A 24152-nucleotide genomic window follows, 5' to 3' on the forward strand; every position below is an offset into this window, starting at 1 on the left:
GACAAAGAAGATACGGTACACACACACATACACACAGACACACAGACACACAGACACACACACACACGAATATTCAGCCATAAAAAAAGAATGAAATCTTGCCATTTGCAACAATATGGATAGAGCTACAGTGTATAACGCTAAGTGAAATAAGTCAGAGAAAGACAAACACCATGTGATCTCACGCATATATGGAATTTAAGATACCAAACATGAGCAAAGTGGGAAAAGAAGCAAACCAAGAAACAGACTTTTAACTACAGAGAACAAAATGATGGTTAAATAGAGTGGTGGGGATGGGGGATGGGTAAAATAAGGGATGAGGATTAAAGAGTAAACTTATCATGATGAAGAAAAAGAAACAAAATCCGTGGACAAGACTCAGAGCAGTGAAATAAAGATTATGCCCAAGGTCCCCACACTGTTAGTAAATGGTAGCACCTGGGATAGAGACCCAGCTTGCTCACCCCTAAGAGTCCTCGTCTTGGTCCTGACTCTACCTGCCTTTATTTGCTTAATTCCTTTTACAAACATTAATGAGGACTCACTTAGGCCAACCCTTCACCTGTGCTAGGAGCTGCTGACATAGAGTTGTGTAAGTTTAAAATAATTAATTAAAGGATGAGATTTAGTTCATGAGGCAGATAACAGATTTCAAAGGGAACAAGTATAGTAGGAACACTGGTATGAGGAAGGAAGGAAGAAAGAAAGGAGGGAAGGAAGGGAGGGAGGGAAGGAGGAAAGAATGAAGGAAAGGAAGGGAAGGAAGTTGGAAGAGAAAGAGAAGGAAGAGAGAGAAAGAGAGAAATAAAGAGAAAAATATACACATACATAAAAATAAAATGATAAAAAATAAAGTGGGATAAATTCAACTTTTTCATTGCAGTGCTAATCAGGGCTTATAACTTGTTTCTATACACATAACTTGAAATAACTATTCAGAAAATATGGAAACTTTTCTGTAACAATATTATTTTTCAGCAAAATATGACACCTGTCATACACCAGACACTTAGAATAAGCTACAGGTAAGGTCAATGTAACAAAGGAAGAATTTAAACACATCACATTTCAAGACATTAAAAAAAAGATGGCACATATATGAAAAGAACTAAATTTTAAAGAATTAAAATATTGCTTCTCAGGTATCACACAAGGAATTTCACTTTTATCATCCACTACTTAGAAAATATCTCCTCTTGGGGCACCTGGGTGGCTTAGTCGGTTAAGCGTCCGACTTTCGCTTAGGTCATGATCTCGCGGTTCGTGGGTTCGAGCCCCGTGTCGGGCTCTGTGCTGACTGCCAGCTCGGAGCCTGGAGCCTATTTCAGAGTCTGTATCTCCCTCTCTCTCTGACCCTCCCCTGCTCACGCTGTCTCTCTCTCTCTCTCCTAGAAATAAATAAATATATTTACAAAAAAAAAAAAAAAGAAAATATCTCCTCTTAAAGAGGGACAATCAAGGTATAATACCTGAAAATAAGATTATATTTTCTCATTATTCTACCTTCTGAAAGATAACAGCAATCTTGGCAGTCAAGACACTGACTCCCACTTAATGAGAAATGATATTTGAAAATATGTATATTTCCTCCTGAAATAAAGGAAATTATTCCTTCAATATTAAGCTTAACAATGAAATAAATAAGGTACTTTTGCCTCTTTAAAAGGCCTCTTTATGCTTTTATTTTAGAGAATAAAAAATAACACACTTCACCCTATGTACTTAGTAATTGTTAGGCACAATGATCATTAGTAACATATAAGCCTGGCTAAAGAATAATGTGTGGCCAGTTAGTTCTTCCTGCATTTTTATGGTTCCAACCTGTTTCAGATTTATTGCAGAATCTATCCTTTTCATAAGCTGTGTGCCTGGCAATTTTCCACGTAACCTTTGCTTCTTAATTGCTTTGCTCAAAAAGAGCCAGCTGTGTGTCAGCAAGGTCTCTCTATTACCCTTCGCAATAAATTATGCTTTAACATTATTCAAATATTCTTTTTTCTCTTCTATATCCCTAAATCACCATTCAGTAAACTAACAAAAAAAATTTCTTTTCTTCCTAGGTCTTCTACGAGTCTTTTCTAGGAGAGCAGCTGAAAATTATTACGGGTGTTTGTTATTAATTTCTTTTGAAAAGGAGTGAATTTACATGATATATAGTTTTATAGATTGTCAGAATATACATGAGGTGTCAATATACGTAAGCCGTATTTTGATACTTGAAAAAAAAACACTGAAATCAAATTATTATTGCTTAAAATATGGCTTAATATTACTAACTTTTCACTCATGTCAAACAAAAATACATCTACTAAAAAACATATTCAGCATCCCAAGTACATGAATGAAATACATTTAAATGCTTTCCTCCCACCTCTGGAATTGCTAAAACAGTAAAATAAAGGTGGAATTTACTGATTATTTAGATTTGTTATAAAGACAATCATATAAATGATATACTTAGGTAGTAGCAAAACTGACTTCTCATCTTTAAAAATATATTAACTTTAACACTTTCAATTAACTGTGTAACTTCAAAATTGACAGTTAATACGTTATAGATTCAAATCCACTTATAAAGGACCAGGTCCTGCTGGGAAGTCATATTTTCTGATGGCTCAATTTTTACATACATCAGCGGTTTTTAAACCATGTGCTATGGATGTGGGCACCCTCCTACACTGTTGGTGGGAATGTAAACTGGTGCAGCCTCTCTGGAAAACAGTGTGGAGGTTCCTAAAAAAATTAACAATACAACTCCCCTATGACCCAGCAACAGCACTGCTAGGAATTTACCCAAGGGATACAGGAGTGCTGATGCATAGGAGCACATGTACCCCAATGTTCATAGCAGCACTCTCCACAATAGCCAAAACATGGAAAGAGCCTAAGTGTCCATCTATGGATGAATGGATCAAGAAGATGTGGTTTATCTATACGATGGAATACTACACGGCAATGAGAAAGAATGAAATCTGGCCATGTGTAGCAACATGGATGGACCTTGAGGGTGTTATGCTGAGCGAAATAAGTCAGGCAGAGAAGGACAGATATCATATGTTTGCGCGTATAGGAGGATTGGGAGGAACTTAACGGAGGACCATGGGGGAGAAGAAGGGGGGAGATAGTGGGAGAGAGGGAGAGAGGCAAACCATGAGAGACTCTTGAACCCCGAGAACAAACTGAGGGCTGATGGGGGTGGGGGGAGGGAAAGGGGGGTGATGGGATGGAGGAGGGCACTTGTGGGGATAAGCACTGGGTGCTATATGGAAACCAACTTGACAATAAACTATTTAAAAATAAAATAAAATAAATTATAAACAAACAAACAAACAAACAAACCATGTGCTATGGTGAGGGGGCTCTCAGAAGCCACACTCTTTCTCTACTTCCCCTTCAAGTAGGCACAGAGGTTCCCAGTAGGGAAGGGGATGGGGCTGGGGGGAGGCAGCAACCACCTCCATGGAGAGTTTCAAAACATTAATTCTGTTTGAAAGGAAAGATTCCTCTAGGGAGGCTGAGTTGGTGATGGCCAGTGACAAACATGGCAGTACTACCAACAAGGAACAGTCCCATCCAAAATATCAATGGTTTCCTCATTGAGTATTACCAATTTAGAAGAACACTGTTTTTTAGCTTTTTCTGTCAGGGTGGTGTAAGGATGAAGTGACATTTCTTGTACAGAAAGTTTACAAGGAAGAACAGACTATTCATATAACAGGTTCTGGTCCAAATAACGAACAGTGATTTAAAAACATGATTGAGGTAACACTTATTTACCCAAATTCCACTGCACTAACCTATTCAGATATTCTGACATTTCTTTCGCCATCTGTTCCCTATAAGAAAAATGACAACATAGTTTTATAAAAGACAACTATATAAATTACCTAAAAGATCTAAAAGTATAATTTAAAATGTATGTTTTTAATAGGATTATTGATTTAACCATTATCATTTTACTTTGTAAAAGTCTATAATATACTTTTCAATATGGCATATAGCCACAAATACAGCAAAACTTTTGTTTAAATACAATTAAAGTTATCTAAACTCCATTTTTGCATTAGGAACTTTCAGATAAAATCTCATTAGAGCCATGCTTCTGTGGTGTTATGTACGAAATATAATTAGCGTGTTCGAAACACACACAGGAAACTTGCCAGGATTAGATTCTATACAAGGATTTTTGCACTGGGGTTGCTTAGTAAATATTAATTACACAAGGCATAACAGTGGTAAACCAAGCTGATCTATTCTATAGTGTCAGAGTTTAAATAAGAGTCTGATATATTCTAAACTCTTAAATTCTAAACCAAAGCATGCTTTAAAAAAAAAAGAATTCAAATGCATCAAGTACTTGTTAAATTAAACACCAGAAGTGTTTAGACTTTCCAAGGATAAACATTTCCTGAAGGCAACCTTACTTGTCTTTTACTCCTCAGGGAAGTATAACTTTTCTCAATATTTGTTTAATTCTGTGAAATGGGATGGATGTTTCGTTATGTTCATCAACAATTCATTAATTTCATTATCTTATTCTATTTTTTTTTCTTCCTCCATAATCATTTTCTCATGTCTTATTCTACTCATCAGACTCTGGTAACCTCAAAATCTTACAAATCAATAAAAATAAGAAAAGAAAACGGTTATGTTTGCATCAGGGGCCAGTTTCCTGGATGCCTTTCAGGAGCTGGGACCCTGATTTAAAGGAGCAAAGGACTTTTGTACTTCTTTCTTTGTAATTAACATTAGGGGTTGACAGGAGGACTATCCAAGCAAACACCGGCAGAGGAAAAAGGAATCTTTCAAAACTGATGATCAAGGATAATAAATACAGAGTAAAACACAGAAATATGTATTAAATTATACATTGAGCAATATACTTATTAATCTCCATTTAGGCTAGTCAGAATTTTCTAACTTTCAAATCAGGCATGATTTTAATTAGTGTCTTTAATTCTATTATCACCATACCTCAAGGTTTCTATCTTAGTATCCAAGAGCATCTCTGTTTCTACCATCTCTTTCTCCTAAACTTTCATTCCTCTTCCCAAAGCAAGTTTTTTAAGGGAATTCATGGCCTTTCTAAGCTCTTTACCATGTGGTCTGTTGGTCATATAGAGATTTCTCTGTATGCCCCAACACTACCCTGCATGGCAATCTCAACTGATTCAGCATCTCACCTGGCCCTATGTTACTGCTCTAGGAGCTGCACCAAATATATTAGACAGCAATGGTCCCTGTGCCTATATGCTTTTTTCCTTCTAATTTCCCCAAACTATATGCAAATAGTCACCTTACACACTGGTTGCAGGGCTTACTTAATTCCAGCTCAACTGATAACTATAAAGCTGTTGTTCTAATGGAGGGAAACAGCACCCAGAGACGTTTTTAAAGTTTTTGGTGCCCTGTGGTAACAATGCTGTGGTGAGAGCATACTGCTGGCATCTGAGGAGGTGAGAGGCCTGGGAGGTCAAATGTCCTGCACAAGGAAAAAGTGCCCGGTGTTCCACGTGACATTAACATGTCCACTGGATAAAGGTGAAACTCACATACACAAACATGCAGGGGTTTTTTCCCCCGTGGTTTTAATATTCACAGAATTTTTCCAGAAATGCAACTACTGTATGGAGAGGAGATTGTACTCAACTCTGTTCAGAGCTTTACAAAGTCCTGTTTAAAATTTCATGGCACTAAACTGACTGACAGAACATTCTTTTATCAGTTTGCATTTGTAGCCATCACATTTATGGTGATGCTATGTACAAATAAAAACATCTGAGTATTTGATTGTTTTCCTGTAGTTGTAAGCAAGAACATTCATATTAAAATATATATAGTATATATACATAAAATAAGCAAAAATAACAAAAATTTACTCCAATGAGGAAACTATTTCTCCTAAAGTGTAACCACTTATTAAAGAAAAAAGAGAGGTATTATGACTAAATCAAATTTTGAAAAGAGAAATGACATACGGTGTCATTTTGGGTCTTGTTCCATTGCTTCTGTGAAAAATAATGTAGTTTAGTTAATGTCATAACCAATTCCAAATAGTGAAAATCTGGATTGTGCCAAATTTGTTTCAGTGACTTTACTAATTAAAAAAAAAACTCCATTACCTTTATTTTATCTATGAGATCACTCAAAATTTTAATATTTAAAACATTCATTAAAAATTATGAGAAAAGCCTAAATTAAAAGCATTCAATGAAAATTAAAGAGCAAATATATTACATCTAGATTAGAAAATTCATACAGTGTGAAGTGTGCTTTTTTTTTTACAGAATGTGAATATTATTTCATAATTTTAGGTAATGTGAAATCATCACTTTGCATCAGGATCATATATGTGATTAATTTATGAAGATCATATTTTATAACATATTATGTAGAAAACAATTCTTACTTAGAAGTTACTGGATGGGAATCCAAGCTGGAAAAGTAACTTGAAATTGTTTAATGCAGAGAATCCATTTGCATATATTTTTAATGCACCACAGAACCCAAGAATGACATTTTCATACTATATACGAAGAACAGTATTACATGGAGAATTCTTACTCATAAATCTGTCAGAAATAATTCAGTGCTAACAAAAGTAAAATAAACATTCGAAAACGTTTACTTATAGCCCATGGAGTAAAATGAAATAATCAAACATGAAAAATATGGATAGGACATCATCCATAATGAAATGCTAATGCCTGTAGTACAGAGTATAAAATAACCAGCAGGTTCTGAAGAGAAGGCGTTCATGAGGCCATGAGGGTCAGGAAAAGCGCTGCCAAAAAGGAATTAAAGGAGCATTCCAGAGCAGGGGCCACCAACCCAGGAACTGTCTCACAGGAAAACTAAAACTAACTCTTTAGGTATTCAAGTCATAACTGCTTGAATATGTCCTATCTACTTAGTAGTGGTCCCATTACATAGTTAACTCTGCTTAACTTAAATCACAGGTAACTTATCATTTATGTTAAATGTCCTGAATGATCCATTCTTTCTCTGAGACCACTCACCCTTGGAAGAAGTGCACCTTTTAAAAAAATTTTTTTTTAAGTTTTTAAATTATTTTTGAGACAGAGAGAGATAGAGCAAAAGAGAGAGAGTGCATGTGTGCATGAGGAGGGGAGAGGGAGAATCCCATGGAGCATCCCATGCCGATGCAGAGCTAGAACTCACAGTGAGATCATGACCTAAGCAGAAATCAAGAATCAGAAGCTTAACCAACAGAGCCACCCAAGCACCCTAAGAAGTGCGCCTTTCTGCAGACCAGTCTCTTATACATATTATATGGAATGGCACTGCATACAGTTCAATGTTTTAAATGCTTAAACATAAAGCTTGGCCATGAATACCAATACTAATTGCAATAGTGAGTCCCTTAGAAATGAACTTCAGCTGTAATGAAGCCAGCTGGGTCAACTGTAGTACCTCCTCACATACATTACAGAGGGCAGCTATAGGAGCTTGGTTTATTTAGGAGACTGGCCCAGCTACTACTCAATTACACTCCAAGGCTCCCAGCCATTCCAACATAACACAGGTAGAAGGAACAGAAAAGCAGCTGAGTTGAGTCTGAAGTTACAAGAGCCACAGACCAGGGAAAATATTTTAATTACAGTGAAATGTTAGTAAAGAGCTTAAATACTGGATTCAAATCCAAGAGCTTAATAATTATTATAATACTTTGTGTGACAGGCCCATTCAATTTATTTAAATACAATATACTTTCAAAAAAATTTTTTAATGTTTTTTTAATTTATTTTTGAGAGAGAGTGAGAGAGACAGTGTGAGCAGGGGAGGATCAGAGAGAGAGAGACACACACACACAGAATCTGAAGACAGGCTCCAGGCTCTGAGTTAGCTATCAGCACAAAGCTCGATGTGGGGGCTCGAATCCACGAACCGTGAGATCATGACCTGAGCGGAAGTCGGACGCCTAGCCGACTGAGCCACCCAGGTGCCCCATATATAATATACTTTCAAATATAGTTAGACGCCAGAGCTTCCCCAATGTAATCACTTTGTAGAAAAAGCACAGAGGCAACTTAACATACTCTTTTCCATCCCTTTGTTTTAGCTAAATAAAATCTAATCACTGCCTTGCCATTCCTACCAAGTTTTTGCCTTTCACAAGGAAAGAGCAACATCTAGTGGTTGGTTGCGTTTTAATTATATATTTTTTCATAAACAGTACTCTAACATTCTGAAAAGCATGATTATATAAATCTATGTGCCTCTCAATATTATACAACATATATATCTACATACAAGGGAACCCCACAAACTAGTTATGCTCTGTTTTTACAAATAAATAATCAAAATAATGAATGTTTCTACATTCTAAATTTTTAAAAATAAAAAAAGACCTTCCTGCAACTTTTAGTAAGAACATCCATATGTCTCCACACTCCAATAAAATTCAGTATTTAGAGATAATTTGGAAACCTGGGGAGCCAATATATTTCAGTATGAAAAACACTCATTCTTAGAAAGGGAAATCTATTGAGAAACATGGTGTGTCTATGTGTGTAACATTTTTCCTCATTATAAATGTTAGGGTATATATTAAATAAAAATTTGTATTAGGAAAATAATAAATCCCAAACTCAAATACACTAAACTGGATTATAATACATTCACTGATTTCTGTGCCAGTATTTAATGACAGGTACTTAGAAATTAGATGTTTACTTTTTATATAATATTCCTTGACCATTCCAAAGTAAAAGTTGAGAGGTTTCATGAACTGAACTATCAGTTTTATTTTTCAATAGTTTAACAATTTGATGCAATTAACTGTTTCACTTGCTTGGGTAGATATAAATAATTTTAAAATGATTTTACTTAAAATAGATCAGGACCTAAAGAATAGGACTGCCCTAGTCCCTTCATGCTGAAAAGAGAAGCAGAGAGGGAAAGAGAGCAGGGGTGCCATGCCCCACCCGGGAGCCCAGTACCTCCGAAGCGCCAGGTCAGCCTGGGCCTCGTCACTGATGAGCTCAGCTTCGCTCTGGGCAATCCGCAGGGCCAACTCCCGGTCCCGGCGCTCCTGCTCCAGAACCGCCTGCTGCTGAGATTCCTCCTCCCGCTGTCTGGCCAGCTGCTCCTCCACTTCGGCCTGCCAAGGACAGAAAGCTATCTCACCAAGCTCTCTCCACGTGTTTACTTGACCATTTCCATTAGCACTTAAAATTGCCCCGCACAAGTTCCTTACTAAGGAATACATATTGTTTAACCAGAAGTCTCTCCAGGCTCCATTCTCCTCTATGTTATGATTAATGCTTCCTCTCTCTCCCAAATCCAAAAAAGGTAGACGAACCAGAGTTCCACCATTCTATCACGATGAGTATCCCAAATTTCACATGAGCATCCTCGGTACCACATTAACACCAAGACCTAGACAGATGCCAGGAATTAAGTGCTGGTTGTGCTCAGGATGAATTATGAAAGCCAAAGCGAACAGAAACTCAAATATATGATCAATCATTCTCAGACACAGACCTTTTAAAAAATAGGGGTGGGGAGAATATCTTAATCCTAATCTACTGATACTAGTATCTACAACATTTTAAAATTATAATTATGTTCTAAGTGAATATTCATTTGACTTTCACCGAAGTGTAATAACAATAACAACAAACTAGTATTTATTGAAACACGCACTTAGGTTCTAAGTGCTTTAACAGGACCGCCTGGGTGGCTCAGTCAGGTAAATGTCCGACTCTTGATTTTGGCTCTTGTCGTTATCTCATGGTTCATGAATTCAAGCCCTACATCAGGCTCTGTGCTGGGAACACATCGATTGCTTGGGATTTTCCCTATCTTTCTCTGTCAAAATAAATAAACTTAAAAAAAATTCTTTAACATAAGTCAACTCATTTAATGCTCACAACTATCATTTATCCCTATTCCATAAAGAAAAACTATAGCTCGTAGTCACTTATGGTGATTTGTGCAATGTCACCATATCTATCAATGACAGAGTCTGGATTTGAACTCACTTCCCTAGTTCCAAAGTTCCTTCCCATAACCACTTCAGAAAATGCCTTTTGTCTCTGGGGGAAACCAATAACAGCTTATCTAGCAAATCAAGGTTTTGATTTCAACTTCTTTTGTTTTATAGATTTTATTTTCACAGAAATTCAGTCTGATTATCTAATAAGCACACACCTGAATACGTTTTTCATCATCTTCCCTTTTCTTTCTCTATTCTTCTTCTTGTTTTCTCTTTGCTTCCATCTCAAGTTTCCTAAGAAAAAATAGGAAACTCCTCAAAAATTTATTGAATATAAGAAATCCATCAGAAAGCAATTTAACTATTAATAAACAGAGGTTACAAAATGAGAATTCAAATTAACATCTTGGCCATATGCATTATTAGCTCTGAAAACAGTAAAATCTAACTCTACTGACAGTAATTCTTCTGAAATAAACAAAAACAAATACAGTTATATTCTATAACCTTTAAATCTGTAGATTAACTTGGTTATAAAGCTTGGCTACAAGGTCCAGATCATACGCATCTCCCTCTCCTGTTTCTCCAATTAAACAACTCTTACACTCCTTCTGTCTGCCCTGTGGTGTCAATCTTCTAAAAAGTTACCGGTTTTAAAACTGCAGAAAAGTAGAGGTGCCTTTTTCTTGCCTATAAAATAAGAACAATTCTCGCTCTAAAAAGAAGTTAAGAAATCCTCAGGTGTAAGAGTCTAACCAAAACTCAGGTTATAGTTAAAATTATTTTATGTTATTATTAGAAAATGAACTTGTGTTTTCTAAACTTACTTTAAAACTAGTGTTTTAAAATAAGAACATAATGTTTAAAAATAAGAATATTCATTAACCAGCATTAACACCAAGAGTTTATCATTCTTTTAGCTTCTAATTCAAAACAGTAATATAAATTCCTTACATCCGCCTTTCCTCCTCTTCCTTTCTTCGACGCTGTTCATCTTCTTCACGTCTTTTTCTTTCTTTTTCCATTTCTTCTTGAATACGCCTCAGCCTTTCTGCTTCCTCTTCCTGCTGTTTTTTTTTCTGCAATGCGCTGAGGAGTTCCTCTGAGCTTTTGACTAGTGCATCATATTCTCTCTGTATTTGCTCCCTTGTCATCATAGTGGACTTAAGAACAAAATAATAAACATGTACTTAAAAAATTAGCTCTTCTATTGCACAGTGTGAATATACTGAATGCTACTGAATTATATATTTAAAAATGGGTAGGATGGTTATGTTAAAAATGGATAGGTAAATGATATATGCTTTTACCACAAGAAAAAATATATCTATACACAAATACAGCAAAAACTGGAAAAGTTGGAAAGCAGTAAGTCTATTATCTTTGTTATACTACTGGCACAAATACTTTAATATTTATGTTCAAAAATACTTTATCTCTGCAAATAATTGAGTCTATTTCCTATTAATCAAGTAATCAAATATCTAAGGATGTACTGTAGACAAAGTAACATTACTATAGCTGAAAATTATGTTTTAAGGAATGATTTGTTAATTTGCTTTTGTTTACTATTCTTTAATAAGTAAAAGGAATCGTGTCAAAGGAATATCTAAGAAATTATTAAATGCACCCAAAATTATTGGTTGATTTTCTTAAGTGAGCCTTCAAAAAATGTGGCTGGGTTGACGTTCATCGAGATAAAACCTACATTCAGAGAAATGGCTACTGACAGATTTGTAAAATCAGTTAAGTTTATTCAAAGCATTTTCATTCTTCTCTTGAGCTCCTTTCTTCATTCACTCCCTAAGATTTACCACTGTCTACTTAAAATATCTGCAGAAAATATGTTTAAAAGCTAGCTTTATTATAGCCCACGTCATTACACTGACTTATGGGTAAGATAACATGAGACCCTAAAATATAACAGAAAAAGGCTTGAAGAAACAGATTAACAAGCAAGCATATAGACAACATTTTTTATCCCTCTGGTACTTAAATAAATGAAAATCAATATCAAAAAAAGAGGCCCCATTTTTTTTTTCTCTAAAAAACTTGGTGGAAAATTAATTTCTAAGTTTAAAACACTTAAGTAATTCATGACATAGCCTATATAAAGATAATGTAATGACAGGGACAAGGCATATAACATAATGATAAGGACACAAAATTAAATTGTGATAACTTTATAAGCATATGTGACTCTAAAAAAAAGCCTAGAAGGTGACTGACTATGCAACAGTGTAATCGCCGAATGTGTTATTGTCTAGGGTTAAGAGTTTTTTGGTGGTTTTCTCAATATTTTCCGTAATATTACATTACTTTCATAATTTGAAAATTAGTTTCTGAAGGTAAAAAACACGAAACAAAATAAAATTATTTGCATTACTCCTCTCTCAGTGGTGATTATTCAAAAGCTTACAAACAGAGTATAGTATTTTATTTTATTATTATTATTTTTTAATGTTTTATTTATTTCTAGGAGAGAGAGAGAGAGAGACAGCGTGAGCAGGGGAGGGTCAGAGAGAGAGGGGGTCACAGACTCTGAAACAGGCTCCGGGCTCTGAGCTGGCAGTCAGCACAGAGCCCGACGCGGGGCTTGAACCCACGAACTGCGAGATCATGACCTAAGCGAAAGTCGGACGCTTAACCGACTAAGCCACCCAGGCACCCCAGAGAGTATAGTATTTTAATTACTATTTAAGAGAGGGCTTTCCTAAACAGATGAAATTGCATAAAAATTGTCTTCTTTTTTATTTTTTTGGTATAAAAATTTTCAAACACAGAACAATACAATGATCATCACTTGCCATCACTGAGATTTAACATGTGTAACATTTCGTATCTTTAAAAAAAAAAAAAAGACATCATTCTATACAATTCAATACCAACAATATATTATATTAAATTGTTTAAATTTAATTTGGATCAAAATTACATACCTTAATTTTGGCCATTAAAGCATCAATAGAAATTTCAAGGTCCTTGACCTGTTTATTCACCTCTGGTTTTCCATCTTTCAATGCATTTACTACCTCATTAAATTTATCAAGTCGCTTTTTCAGTGTGCCCACCTTAACCAGGCCATCAATGCTGTAAAGATAATACTTCATCAGGGTTTAATTTCACCATTAAATGCTATGCATAGATTTTTCACCTTAATGAAATGCTAAACATCTTGCTAAACAGGGTATTTCACTTCTGTTTTCATATTATCTAGGCTTCTCGTTTTTAGATCTCTTGTTGAAAGTAAAAAAACGAAATAATCAAATATGAGTGTGAATGACACTGATGCCTATTAGTATTTTAGCCTTCTATATTTACACTGAAACTTTTCAGAATTAAAATTATAGAAGAATTTAGAAGAATTATCTAATCTCTTTGAAGGATTAACAGGTATACAGGCCTCTAAGTTTAAAAAGTCTAGGGGCACCTGGGTGGCTCAGTCAGTCTGAGCGTCTTAGACTTCAGCTCAGGTCATGATCTCCTGGTTCGTGGGTTCAAGCCCTGCATCAGGGTCTGTGCTGACAGCTAGCTCAGAGCCTGGAGCCTGCTTCAGATTCTGTGTCTCCCTCTCTCTCTGACCCTCCCCTGCTCACGCTGTCTCAGTCTCTCTCAGAAATAAATAAAACATTAAAAAAATGTTTTTAAGTCTAAATAAGACTCAAATAAAAGACTAAACAGTGAGACAATATAATTCCTATACATAATCTTGAGAATTATGGTGACATTTATCAAGAAACTCAAGTCACTAAAATAATTAGAATAAAAGAGCTTCTTTTAGCCATTTATTTCAACCTTTTATAGTATTTACATTTTTGTAAGCTACTTCAAATCCTTTTGTAGAATGAGGAAAGTAATGAAATGATGAAATAATTAATTTCATTTTTTAAGTATTTTTTTAGTTAATTAATTTCAAATACATAATATAAAATAACTATTATGTCTTTTTACAAAGAACATGAGAAAGGAGAAAACTCTGTAAGTATCCAAATGCTCTTCATTGACTTTATAGCCATTTTATATTAGGGTAAATAGGCTTAGTAGGGCTCTTCAGGCACTATATTTTTTTAATGTTTATTTTTATTTTTGAGAGAGAGACAGAGAGACAGAGTGTGAGTGGAAAAGGGGCAGCGAGAGAGGGAGACAGAATCTGAAGCAGGCTCCAGGCTCCAGGCTCTGATCTGTCAGCACAAAGCCCAATGCGGGGCTTGAACTCAAAAACCGCAAGATCACGACCTGACCTGAAGTCGGACACTTAACTGACTGAGCCATCCAGGCACCCTTATATTTTTTATTTCAAATTTTCATTTAAATTCTAGTTAGTTAACACATATATGGTAAAACTGGTTTCTGGTGGAGAATTCATCACTTACACATAACACCCAGTGCTCATCATAACAAGGCACTATTCATCTTACCGAGGTTTGTGTCTCCTTTTGCAAAGCCACATTCTAATAGTTTTTTGCATTTTAATGCAGGCTTCAGCTCGATATTTTATTTTGTTTTTCACTACGTATAAGAGGAAAATACAATGACAGAAAATTATTCAGTTTAAACCAGGCATATAATATTCTTAAAAACGACTCATTTCCACAAAGCAATTTTCAGGAAACATGAAATCTTGATGAACACATTATACCAGACATCAAAATTAGGAAGTTTAACAGTTCCTTAATCCCTTACACTTTTTAAAATAAAAAAGTACATCACATATGTGGCTAGGTTTATGTTTTAAATATGTTATTTCCTTATATGTCACACTGTTGCTTCCCAAACTGTCCTAGGCAATACTGGTCTATTAAATATTAACAGGTATGTCTTGAAAAAAGGATTCACTTGTCAAATAAATTTACAAAAAACTATGAGATTCACAGTGAACATACAGAGTAAAGCTTCTGAGAGCCCTACAGTAAAGAAACCTGTTTAACTTCAGTTACCCAGAACATCTATACTAATCTGACCTTGAAACTTTTTTTTTTTCTTTTCAGAGCTTCCCTATTAACATCTTTCAAAGATCCTGTCTGGTTACCAACTTCATCACTGCAGAACAGTCCACAAACAAATGATACAGCATAGATAATTTACATACAATGTGTTTTCTATCATAATGCAAGTATAAAGCTGAAAGCGCTGAACTACAGTGACAAATATGTCTATATTTTACTTGGAAACCTATGGGTAAGAGCTTTTGTCATCTTTTTTATTATAGTTTTCTTTTTATCTATACGCACAATTGTCTAACAAAAGACTTCATTAATAATTCTTGTTTGCATGTTTCCTCTCCATTAAGTCAAAGGAATTTTATTTTTCAATAAGATACACCTTACTGAATCCTTTTTGTGTGCCTAGCACTGAAGAGTTGGGAGGAGGTGGGGCAGCTATAAATTTAATCAAGTTACTGATAATAACTTGTTTGGACACAAATAGTTGTTTTGGACACAAATAGTTGCTAAGACCTTGCAGACACACACGAAGAAGTAGCTCGGTCCAGAGTGTCAGAGAGAACAGGGTCTAAATGAGCAGTGGCAGGAGAAGAGGTTTGGAAAGAGAAGCTGAAACCCCATTTCACAGCATCTTGAAAGGCATTCTAAGACTTTGCCCTACATCAAAGGAAAGCCTCAATAAAAGACATTCTAAGACTGCCCTGTATTAAAGCAAAGCCTTAATAAAAGGCTTTAGTTTAGAGATGAAAGTCTAAGAAGAGAAGCCAAGAAAACTCAGTTTGGGAGCTACTGAAAGTAACATACAAGTGAGGAAGTGGGACTCCACTAAGTGCCCGGCAATAAAGAGGAAAGAATGTACAGCACTTGGGGGAAGAATCAATAGGATGTGTTCACTGGCAGGATTTCAGGGACAAAAAGGGAGAGACACCATGAGAATCCTGGGATTTCTGGTGTGTGTACTGGTGATGTACTTTTCTACTGCATGTAGAAAGAGAAAAGTTCTGGCTTAAGTCTGAGAGAGTGGGGGATGACGCAGTGGGAGTGGGAGGAATCAAGACTGTGAGTTCTGCTTCTGTTTTGTTTAGGACATGGTGAAATTAATTTTCCTGTAACACATTGGATAAGGAAGATATGTATGACACATAAAAATATTTTTTTAAAAAATCCACTACGCTACATGCAAGTGCTACATGGAACCAAGACCACAGCCTGAATAAGTAATGTGGTCCCTGTGGCCTGCCACTCACTACTCATACTTTATAACATTCTACACACTGATTCCTCTCCAAAGTAATTACAGATCTTGGTGTGAAAGAAAACACATACATTTGATGACGGAGAGGGAACACCACTGAATTTTCTTCCAGCGACTGCAGATAAGCCAGTGATTGACTCTTTTAACCAGTTCTGCTAAATGGTCAGGGTCAGACTTCATAATCTGATCAAATTCTGCAAACTAGGAAATGAAATAATTTAGCATCAGTATCAAAATAGAAATGCGTTTAAACACACAGAGAGATACAAAATACTAGAGGTCAAAGCCAATGTCTAACTTTCCGGAAATGGTCATAAACCAGTAACAGGTCCAAGTCTCAGGAGAGTACAGAGCAAATTCAAATATATCCAACTGTATTTTGCTGCCTTCCCCTTCCTTTAGCATCCTTTTTTGGAGGGGTAACCAGGACTTACTCATTGCTAGTTAGCAGATTTAATAATAAAAGTAGAAAAAAATCTTAAATGGCAATTACAGATGATTGGCAAAAAGGCTTTATGGAGAGAAGAATGAAATTAAGGGCTAATGTGTTTCTGAACTGACTCATCCACATACTCTGGTATCTGTATACAGCTTCTGACAAGTGAAGATCAGCCATATAACATCAGGCGTCACTAAAACTGTTCTCACTCTCCCAACCTCCATGCCTATTTTGGTCAGATATAAGAAACTGCTACTAAGAGACAGACAACACAAATAAAATGGCCATGAGGTTATTTAAAAAATAAAATGCATTATTTCCAGAATTTACTACCAAATTATTTAATGATTTCATCCTTTATCAAATATCTCACGATAATATACTGACAATGTCACAAGCCTATCAATAAATGGTTTCTTATGACCAAAATTAAGTAAAAGGTAACATAACAATATTAAAGATCTTTGAAAACTTTCCTTGTGCGTTCAACATATCCTTCTAACTAATTTTTCTGGGGGCAAAATGAGACCAAGTGCTTTCTCAGGCTATTAATTCTAAAATTATTACTATAGCCCTGAAATAAGAGAAATGCCAAGCTTATGATAAATATGTATGATTATATAGCTAAGCCAACTATGGATATAGATTTTTAATTGTTTTTTTTTTATAAGAAATAGTATGGGTTCTCTGCAGTAAAAATATTCAAAAGGGAAGTGCATACATTGATATTATGTTACATAGGTTTTTATCTCATGCTCAAAAATGTGAAATCAGACTTATTATTGTCATTAATCTAGTCTTCAAGGCACTAGAGATTAATGAAACTGCTAAGTCAAACAAATATGGTTGGCTATTATATATATATATATATATACTTGTATTTATATATATTATACTTCTATTTATTTATATAATGTATATATATAAGAGGTGTGTTTAAAATTATGAGGATGTAATTATTCAATCAATATTAATGAAGTCAGGAATAGTGAAAATGTTACGAACAGATTGTGAATAACATTTAGGTATTTGTTTTATACATATATGTTATGAAATATTCTATAACTCAGTCTTGTAACTTAGTACAAGAATCTATAAATACAAAAACTCTATAAATACAAAAACATAAAATTATGTTATACACAAAAGTATTTATACATTCATTCATTCTGGGGTTTGACAGAAGTTGGTAGAAACTTCAGTCCAATTTCCTGTACCTTACACATCTATCTATACTCTAATAGAACTTGTTCTTACAATGGAGACTCAAAAGTACTGTGAAATTTTTAATTATTGAAGACTGAATTAATATGCTTTAGAAAAGTTTTCATAAGCATTTTCTGGTTAACCCTTATTTAAGTAAAAAATATAATTAAACAATGCTCTGATTCCAGTGCTTCCAAACGTGAAATAAAAGTCACCAAACTTGTACAGAGCACTACAAATTGTAGACTTGTAACAAGTAAATTGTGTACACACACATATGCATACTAGTAGTGATAATTCATATAATTCATGAATAATAAAAATTACTAAACACTTAAAAATATGCACTGACTCCAATTCATCATGTTAAAATTTAAAATAAAAATGTACTTACCTTGCCAGGTCTAAAAAATACTTTTGTTAACCCAAACTTGTAGTCAATTTCATTTAAGCCCAAAGCTTTAAAAAGAGCCTGAAAAATAAAAGTCCAAAAGTTAAATGCCAGATAGTAGTTAGTAAGAAAGACTGTTCATAGCTAAGAAATTTCAATTTGGGGAGTATTCGTACCTTACAAAACAGTCTTGGATCTAATCTTGCAAGTTTATCTGGCATATACTTTTTATACATGTTGTAGAGTTCATGAAAGGAAGCTCGTGATGGGAAGCCACCCTGCATTAAGTCCAAAACAGACACCATACCTAGATTCATAAACAAACACAAATTATTGCCAATCTCTGTACAGAAGTCCAAAAATAACTTATGAATGGTCAATTTTATAAGTTAATGTTTAGAAAGGGGCAATTTAAAGGAATTATCAGCAAAGAAATATAACATAGGGACTATCCTATCTATACTCAATATGTACCATCTTACCCACCACCTAAAACTACTGTAGCAAATTTTGTCTAAAACCAGCAGGACTAACCATTTTCTAGGACACAAACTACTAGTCTCTAGAAAGCCCAAATCTAGTTTGTATCTTTTTTCTGTTAAAAACCTCTGGGTCACAGTCAATAGTATAGGAGGTAAAGGCCTGCATTAAGCCATTTTCTAAGTCCTGAGGTTAATTTTTTAAAAAGATTCCTAACAGTCTCTAAGAAGTAGTCAAACACATTCCCAAGTTCTCACTCACATATGCTTACACAAGGCAAAAGAGAAAGAAAGGGGAGCTCAGTGTTTCACTATAAAGATCCCTTTTCACTCACATCTCAAAGAAGCCAGTCTACTAGAGTAGTCTATGGAATGAGTATCTACTTTCAGTATAACTCTAGTACATCTAATTTAGGCCTTGAGTCAGTGTGAAATTTTCATGTCAGGAAAAGCATAAAGTAGTCAAGGAAACTCTGAACAAACTGTAGACAATGCCAGAACTTTCCTTTACAAAAAGGCCTGGATTTCACTCTCTGGAATTTTCAAATCAATGGAGATAATAAGATTATTCAACAAAGTTAGAACAAATGGCTAGCCATTTAGAAAACAAACATTAACACTGGACACTGGATCCCTCCTCCCTTCTTACACCAAAATAAATTCCTGGTGGTCAAATATTTAAATTGGCAAAATGAAGCCACAAAATATTTTTGTTAAATAAGTGGACTGTTACTTTAAAATAATCTCACAGGAAAGGTATCTTTTCTAGGCAGTTAGATTGAATTTTAACCTATCAGACTGGCACAGGTATAAAATGCCAATAGTACTCAGAGTTGACAACAGTGTAAGAAAACACACACATATACTACTGGTGGGAAAATAAACCAGTGCAACAATTTTGGATGGCAATTTGGAAATATTTATCCCCTTGACTCAGTACTTTCTACTTCTATTAATCTATCCTACAACTTGTCACACATGTGGACAAAAATATGCATAGAGAATGCACACATCTACTGGATCACTGTAATAGGAAAAAAAACAGAAATAACTTAAATATCAATGAATTAAATAACATTACAACCATATGGAAGAATATGATATATCAATTTAAAATAGGGCAGAGCTTTATTTAACCAGTACAAAAAAATATACTCAAGATACAGAATTAAGTGTCCACACCTGAGAAGTGAGATTTCTTTTATTATTATCTTGCACTGTTTGATTTTTTTGTTAGAGTCAGCTATATAACTACTGTAATTTTTAATACTAATTAATAAAGCACATAAAGGCAATCATTTCTAAGGAAAGAAGTCTGTAAAACTAAATCTAGTTAGTTCTATGCTCTGCTCAAGATATAAAACGTTTGGCTAGTATTGTTACAATTCTTGCCCATGCATATCAAATAAACAAGTACCCTTGGGAAGATACACATCTGCCACCTATGAGTCCCTCTGCTCGCTCTATAGCTGAAGACAGCATATGAACTGGCTTACAAAAGTTGATTAAGAATTTCCTGAAGCTGGGGCGCCTGGGTGGCTTAGTCAGTTAAGCGTCCGACTTTCGCTTAGGTCATGATCTCACGGTTCGTGGGTTCGAGCCCCGCGTCGGGCTCTGTGCCGACTGCCAGCTCAGAGCCTGGAGCCTGTTTCAGTCTGTGACTCCCTCTCTCTCTGACCCTCCCTGCTCACGCTGTCTCTCTCTCTCTCTCTCTCTCTCCTAGAAATAAATAAAACATTAAAAAAAAAAAAAAAAAAAGAATTTCCTGAAGCTTAACAAAGCCTAGGGCTGCTTTCTCAGCACTTGAAACTAATTTACTCTAAAGACCTTTAAATGATTTTTTTTTAAAAAAAGTCACCAAACCAAATACTATTCTTTCTAGAAATTTCCATGACCTGACTCATCCTCTGGGAGGCTGGTTAAAGGCTTATTGGTGCAGTCTGGCTGGTTATACTGAGAATCCTCTTTGCTGCCACAGACAGGCAGCACAGCCCCAAGGTTACAGGGGAAGAACACCTGCCTTCTCTTACCTTCCCCAACTTTGCCCTAGTGTTTGTTGGCTGATCCGAAGATAGTAATTTTAGTAAAAGATGTTGTAAATGAATTAACTCTTCTTAAATCAGAAAAAAAAAGAAAATAGAAAGGCAATCTAGAATTCAAATCTTAAATGTCTTTATTTTAGAAAACTTCAAAGTGCTTTTATTTCTACTAGTTATTGGGTTTCTTTTATTCATTTTTCTCATTACCTCGCCACATGACTAGAACCAGTTCTGTATCATTTTACTATTTTTATTACTTAAAAAAAAATCAAACTACTATGAATTGGTGTTATCTATTAAACTGCCAACACATCTTGGTATACTGAAATACACTGCTTAATTGAAAGAGAAATCCTACCTAATGCATCTGTAAACCCACACTAGGCCCTATCTATAGCTAAATGTAAACATGCCGGACTTGTCAGGACAATAGATGCTCACTTAGGAAATAAATGATTTATTGTATTAGGCTAAACAAACCCTAAAAAGAAATTTAAATAAGACAGAAGTCAAACTCAAAGTAAAAACTATTTGAAAAAAATGTCACAAATACGAATACAGCAGACATGATTATTTAACATTACAGTATTTGTTAAAATTATTCACAAGTAAGTGATAATTTTCCACTTTCTGTGCCAGACCATGCATCTCATTCAACAAATATTTGCTGAGTCTAGTATAAGCTCTGCACTGCTAGGAGGCTGGGACAAATGTGCACGCCAAAACAGACACTGTTTCTGCCCTTGAGAGATCTGTATATTAGGGGAAAAAATTATATGATTACACAAATAAATACAAAATTTATGGCTAAAATGAAGGTGCTCAGACCTCTCTTTCTGTTAAGGACATCAAGAAAGGCTTTCACAAGGAAAGCACAGTCAAGTATAGACATGAAAGACGAAGACAAAAATCAGTTAAGAGCTAATCATACAGAAGCAGCATGTGCAAAGGCCTTGTGACGGGAGAGAATATGGAGAATTTAAGGAAACCAACAAAGGCCAGCATGACTGGAGCACAGAAAAGAGAGAGTAGAAAGAGATGGAGCTAGTAACACATGGGCTAGACCTTCTGGGGCCTCATAAGCTACTAGAGTTTTACTCTTTCCCCTAATAATAATCAGAAGCCATTACAGCATTTTGGGCAGTAAAAAGATGCAAGCCCACTTGAGTTGTAAAGCAATAATTCTGGAGGTATGTGAAGAACAGATGAGGAAGATGCAAGGAGCAGATGCAAGGAGAATACTTAGAAAGCTACAGCAAAAATCTCGGTTAAGGACACTGATACTTGGATTGGGGAATACTAAGACTCACGTTTGCAGCAGAGCAGATCTTAAATATTCTCATCACAAAAGAGAACTGGTAACTATGGAATCTGATGAAACCGTTAGCAAATGTCTGGTGGTAATCATTTTACAAGACAGAAGTGTATCAAATCAAGATGCTGTACACCTTGAATTTATCTAATGTTATAGATCAATTATACTTTGATAAATCTGGGGAGAAAAAGACTATTTATGAGGTCATATCAGGAACTGGGGACAGAGAATGTTTAACTATGCTGCCCAATATGGCACCCACTAGCCACATGGTCTGCAGCTGCACTAGCTACATGTGACTATTTAAATTTTTAAAAATTAAAATTAAGTTTAAAAATCTTTAAACTTAAATTTAAAAATTAAGTATACCTAAGTCATACTAAGCAAATTTCAAGTGCTCAACAGCCACGGGTATCTACCATGTTGCACAACACAGATATAAAATATTCTCCATCAACATGGAAAGTTATATCAGCACTGGGAAGAGTAAGAAAGAAACTAGGCCAACTCAAAGCCTGAAAAACTCTAACAAATAATACCTAGGTAGAAGAGGACCGTGAAGAGGAATTGGGAATTTCCAGAGAATTAAAAAGAAAAGCAGGGGGGCCCCTGGGTGGCTCAGTCAGTTAAGCATTCAACTTCAGTTCAGGTCATGAGTTCGAGCCCCACATAGGGCTCTCTGCTAGTTACCATGGAGCCTCCTTTGTATCCTCTGTCTCTATCTCTCTCTGCTCCTTCCTCATTCTTTCTGTCTCTGTCTCTGTGCATCTCTCTCTCAAAAATAAATAAGCATTAAAAAAAAAAGCAAAAAAAAAGCAGGGACATGGTCTGATTTAGGACCCAAGGAAAGGATACATTAATGGGACTAATCAAATCAAATGCTGATGTCCACTAAGATGAGGACTGCAAAACAAACATCTGATTTAGGATCAGGGAAATCTCGGGTGACCTTGTCAAGAATTATTTTGTTGTGGGCACTCAGGCAGCTTGGTTGGTTGGGTAGCTAACTCTTGATTTCAGCTCAGGTCATGATCTCATGGTTTGTGAGTTGGAGTTCCACATCAGGCTTCACAATGACAGCATGAAGCCTGCTTGGGATTCTTTCTCTCCTTCTCTCTCTGCCCCTCCCCTGCTCATGCTCTTGCTCTTTTCCTCACTCTCAAATAAATAAACTTAAAAAAAAAAAAAGAATTACTGTGTTAGACTGATCAAGATGGAAGCTTAATTTTTTTGGATTAGAGAGTGGAAGGCAGTAAACGGAGAAAGCAAAAATAGGCTATACTCGGACAGAAAAAGAAAAACTAGAGAGCAAACAGCGAGGCTAGAGATAAGGAAAAAGCTGCAAGGTAATGTGGGTCAGAGCAAATTAAGACGAGGACTCTGCATGTTTAAATGGTAGTGAGAGAGAGCGCCTCAAAGAGAATGATTCAATACACATAATTGATATCAAAGATTCAAAAGAAGGTGGGAAGAGATGATTCCAAATAACTATAGTCTCAACTTGGAAGAGAGGAACTTCCACCTTCTTAACAGAAGGGAAGATTATGTAGGTAGGTAGGAGTGTTTGGTAGCACACAGGTGAAGCCTTCCATCTTCTGGGAAGAAGGTGAAGCTGTCTACTGGCAGAGATTCAGAGATTTGAAGAGAGCAAGGTGGGTCTGCCTAAAGCTTATATAACTGTAATTTAAGAAAAATTGTACAAAATTACAAATTACAAAAGAATATAAAAAGCAGATGCAGGGCTTTCAACGGAGCCCATCTAAATGAGGGACCCTGAAGTTTAAGGGACCCTAGCTTTGTAATAAATCTGACTTTGAGAGGAGCAACATAAGGAGAAAGACAAGAGAATTTAAGGAAGTATCACAAACCTGAGATGGAGCAAAAGCAAGGAGAGGACTCATGCCCTGAAAGAAAGTAGGCATAGCATGGGTGTGGACAGAAGATGGGCCTGCGGTACAGGAAAAACAGTGAGCCTTATGCCCAAGAGTTCTGTGACTGAGCAAATTTAGAATGTGACAGGTGAAAGGTAGAGAGTGGTAGTTTAGCCAAATGCACAGAAGTTATGCAGCAGCCAAGAGCACTGTGTTTTCATTTTTTTTTAAGTGGTGGAGAAAGAGCAAG

The 24152-nt window shown here is 35.5% G+C and overlaps 1 protein-coding gene across 1 annotated transcript in view; it reads right to left on the bottom strand.

Moving 5' to 3' along the window:
* The window catches only part of MYO6 (myosin VI), a 143296-nt gene that overhangs the window by 9349 nt on the left and 109795 nt on the right, over nt 1-24152 (bottom strand). Inside the window, 8 exon segments of the mRNA XM_039245794.1 lie at nt 8967-9127; nt 10180-10258; nt 10919-11127; nt 12904-13054; nt 14383-14473; nt 16234-16363; nt 18202-18279; nt 18375-18505. Of these exon segments, the coding sequence (XP_039101725.1) occupies nt 8967-9127; nt 10180-10258; nt 10919-11127; nt 12904-13054; nt 14383-14473; nt 16234-16363; nt 18202-18279; nt 18375-18505 (1030 nt within the window).

This window comes from Hyaena hyaena, unplaced genomic scaffold (assembly GCF_003009895.1).
Source record: "Hyaena hyaena isolate Hyena2069 unplaced genomic scaffold, ASM300989v1 scaffold_270, whole genome shotgun sequence".
Classification (NCBI taxonomy): Eukaryota; Metazoa; Chordata; class Mammalia; order Carnivora; family Hyaenidae; genus Hyaena; species Hyaena hyaena.